The following is a 3303-nucleotide window of genomic DNA, read 5'->3' on the forward strand; positions in this document are numbered from 1 at the left end:
CCCCACCCCTCCGCATACACACACATGATGTACATCTGCACCCCCAACCTCGACCGTGCCAACCCCCCAGGACAACTTTGAGTGGAACGCGGGCTACATGATGGAGTTTGGCCTGTACGCATGGCGGCCAGACGGCAGCGTGGACAGGAAGCTCAAGGCCGGGGCCAATATGCTGGTGAGGGGGCAGGGGATGGGGGCGGAAGGGGGCGGTGCGAGGCCCTGCGTGGCGCCTCGAGCCAGGCGGCAGGATGCGTGAGCGTAGCGCCCTGCCGGGTGCGGGGCCGGCGCGCGTGTTTGGCTTTGTTGCTGTTGCGTCGACTCGCCACGGTTGCCGTGCCAAGCTGCATGGTGGCATGAGACTCATGCACAGTGCATCCACGAGCGTGCATGCACGCGTGCACACATACACACACACTCTCACACTCAACACATACACACTCACACGTGCACACACACATGCATTCATACACACACACACACAAGTACACACACGTGCATACACACCCACACCCTCTCACACCTCCATTCCCCCACCGCCACCCCGCAGGTCCGCTACTTCAAGGCGCTGCCAGACAGCGTCGAGGGCGTCCGCCGCGCAGTCGCGCGCATGCGGGGCCTGCCGCGCCCTGAGGAGCTGGCAGAGGCAGCCGAGGAGGCGCTGGAGGGCCTGCTGACCGGGCGGCAGCTTCCCGGGTCGCCGGCCAGCGGGCGGCGGCGGCGACACCCCGCGACGGTCGTCGCGGCGACGTGAACAGGCAGAGGGGTGGAGCGAGGGCTGCGTCATCAACTCGCGGGGATGACGAGCCTCGGGGGGCGGCGGCAGGCGGGCTTTGTGTGCGGGAGGTGTTTTGCGCACATCTTGTTGGGGCGGGCCTCTTTATCGCACCGCCGAAATTTTGCGTGGCGGCATCGTTCCCAAACCTGTTCCTCTGTACAAATTCCATCCAGCCTTGATATGCCATCACTGCGCATGCACACCTTTTGAGGCGAGGGCGGCGTCTGCAGTCTCTGTGTAGAAACTTTCCTGCATGCGCAGACGCCGCCACACGCCAGGCCGGGCCACAGGCAGCTTCCAGCCGTCATCCATAGCCGCTATCGAGCCTCAGCCGCCCCCGGAGTCTGGGTGTCTCGCTGTCGCCCAAAGCACACAATGTATGGCGCGGCCATGAGCCGGCTATCTCCCCGCCACCTGAGGCGCCCCGCTGTGACTCGCTGCACCGTGCGGCGGCGCTCGACCCTCCCACCACCCCCCTTTCTCGCCTGGGCCGGCGGCCTCTTACATAGCGCTGCTGGGCCCAAACGCCTGATTTGCACAAACCACACGCTCACCTGCACGCGGCTGTGGCGCAATCCTGCGCACGGCCGCACGCAGCGCCGCACTCAGCACTTTGGCCGCCACTCCTTCCGGCCGGGAAAGGCGTGCACCTCCCAATTGCCTGGCACGCGCCGTGGGCCCTGCGATCATGCAACCTGTCATGGCGCTTGCTGTCTCAACCTCCTGGGCTCGGCATCAGTGGCAGCTTTGTCAAAGTGCTGGCCTGAGGGGGGATCGAACTCGAGTGGGTGTGGGCGCTTACAAAGCAGCAGCCGCAGCCGCAGTGCGAGCTGCTGGCAGCATCGACAGTCGCCCAAAAGAAGTTGGTGGTTCAGGGCCATGGATCAGGGTTTGGGGGTGACATGGGTGGGCTGTGCGCCAAAAGGGGGCGCGGATCAAGTGACCCCCGGAAAATACACCAAGTGGAGGGCGGGCAGAGGCGCGGCAGGCCCTGAGAGCACGCGCCCTCGAGGCTTGCCGCGCTGTCGTCCGCCCAGGCTCAACAGGGGGACGCCGCCAGTGGAAGTTGAGTTGTAGCTGCTGCGCAGCTGCCCCCACCCAAGAAGGAAGAGACAGACCAACAGGAATCCCAAAGCGCACACCAACTGCCAAAACGCGCCGCCCCGCCGCTCAAGACCGCTCCCCCGGCTGCAGCAGCGGCTGCCGCAGCGACGCCCCCGCCTCGTCGCCACCCCCGCGCCGGCCGCCGGCCGCCCCGCCGCCCGAGCCCGTCCCCGCGCGCCCGGCCGCGCCAGGGGACCTCGGCGCCAGGTCAGCGCTCAACGTCCTCAAGTTGGCCTTCCTGACAGTCACCGTCGGCCCCGCGCCGGCTGGCCCGCCGCCCGCGCTGCTCTCCCTGCCGGCCGCGCCCCCCGGCGACAGCGTCGCCGCGGCGCCCGCGGCGCCGACGGACACTGCCTGCCAGTGCCCACCCGCCGGGCCCGTGCCGGCGCCAGCGCCACCCGCGCCCGAGGCGCCGTGTGGGTTGAGTTGCAGCGCCTGCCTGATTTTGGCGGGCAGGGCCTGGGCCAGGACGTGGGCGTTGACCCTGACACTCCTCTCGTTGTCCACAAAGAGCTGGGTGGTTGGGGCGGTTGGGGGAAGGAAGGGTTTTTTGGTTGGGACGGCAGGCCTGTTTATGGGAGTGGTGGGGTGCACTGTCGGGGTGGGCGGCAAAGAGGTGCGTGTGTTGGGGGGAGGTGGAGGCAAGGGCGTGCACCGAGGAGGGATGGAGGCAAGTCGCGCGACATGGAGGGACAGCGGCAGCGGCATGCCGCGGAGGGGACGAAAGCAGACAGCACAGGGCGCAGTAAAGCGGACTAGGTGGCTTCTTGCTTCACCCAGTGCAACCAATCGATCCCAAACCCCAGGAGACGCCTTGCGGGCGATCCAACGCGCAACACCCAGATCAGATGCATGATCCCAGATCTGAGTTCATCCCAGCCCCCCGGCTCACGTCCGTCTCGTCGATGATCTCAGCCTGCATCAGCTCCTCTATCACGTCCTCAATAGTGATGATGCCCACGGGCACGTACGTACCCTCCTCGTCGGCCGACCAGTTCGGGAAGGGCGCCGGCCCGCTCCCCGTCCGCTCGAGTGCGGCGCCGTCCGACGCGTCCGCGGCCGACCCCAGCAGGCGACTGAAGACGCTCCCTCCGCCGCCGCCGCCGCCGCCGCTGCCGGCCGTCGCCGGCCGCCCCTCCTGCTCCGCGCCGCCCTCGGCCGCGGTTGTTCCCTCGCCGTCGCCGGCGGCTCGGGCGGCCTCGGCGGCGGCCTCGGCGGCGCGGACGGCCGCGAGGGAGTCAGTGAGGACCACCATATGGCTGCGGCCGGTCTGGAATAGCTTGAGCATGTCGTACATTGGGGTGTCTGCAGACAGCCTGGGGTGAGGGGATGTGTGCGTGTGTGTGTGTGTGTGTGTGTGTGTGTGTTTGTTAGTGCGTGCGTGTGTGTGTGTGTGTGTGTGTGCATGCGTGTGTGTGTGTGAG

At 67.6% G+C, this 3303-nt stretch overlaps 2 protein-coding genes across 2 annotated transcripts; one reads left to right on the plus strand and one right to left on the minus strand.

Annotated features, from left to right (window-relative positions):
* Positions 1–169: 169 nt before the first annotated feature.
* On the plus strand, positions 170–751 carry MNEG_15448 (hypothetical protein; the record flags this gene model as incomplete). The annotated part of the gene is made up of 2 exons (XM_014036080.1): positions 170–175; positions 548–751. The coding sequence occupies 2 exons, from the start codon at positions 170–172 to the stop codon at positions 749–751; spliced, it is 210 nt and encodes a 69-aa protein (XP_013891534.1).
* A 1194-nt stretch (positions 752–1945) lies between these two features.
* Positions 1946–3176, minus strand: MNEG_15449 (hypothetical protein; the record flags this gene model as incomplete). Its single annotated transcript, XM_014036081.1, has 2 exons — positions 1946–2392; positions 2772–3176. The coding sequence occupies 2 exons, from the start codon at positions 3174–3176 to the stop codon at positions 1946–1948; spliced, it is 852 nt and encodes a 283-aa protein (XP_013891535.1).
* Positions 3177–3303: the final 127 nt, after the last annotated feature.

The sequence above is a fragment of the Monoraphidium neglectum genome (assembly GCF_000611645.1).
Source record: "Monoraphidium neglectum strain SAG 48.87 unplaced genomic scaffold scaffold05337, whole genome shotgun sequence".
In the NCBI taxonomy this organism is placed as follows: domain Eukaryota; kingdom Viridiplantae; phylum Chlorophyta; class Chlorophyceae; order Sphaeropleales; family Selenastraceae; genus Monoraphidium; species Monoraphidium neglectum.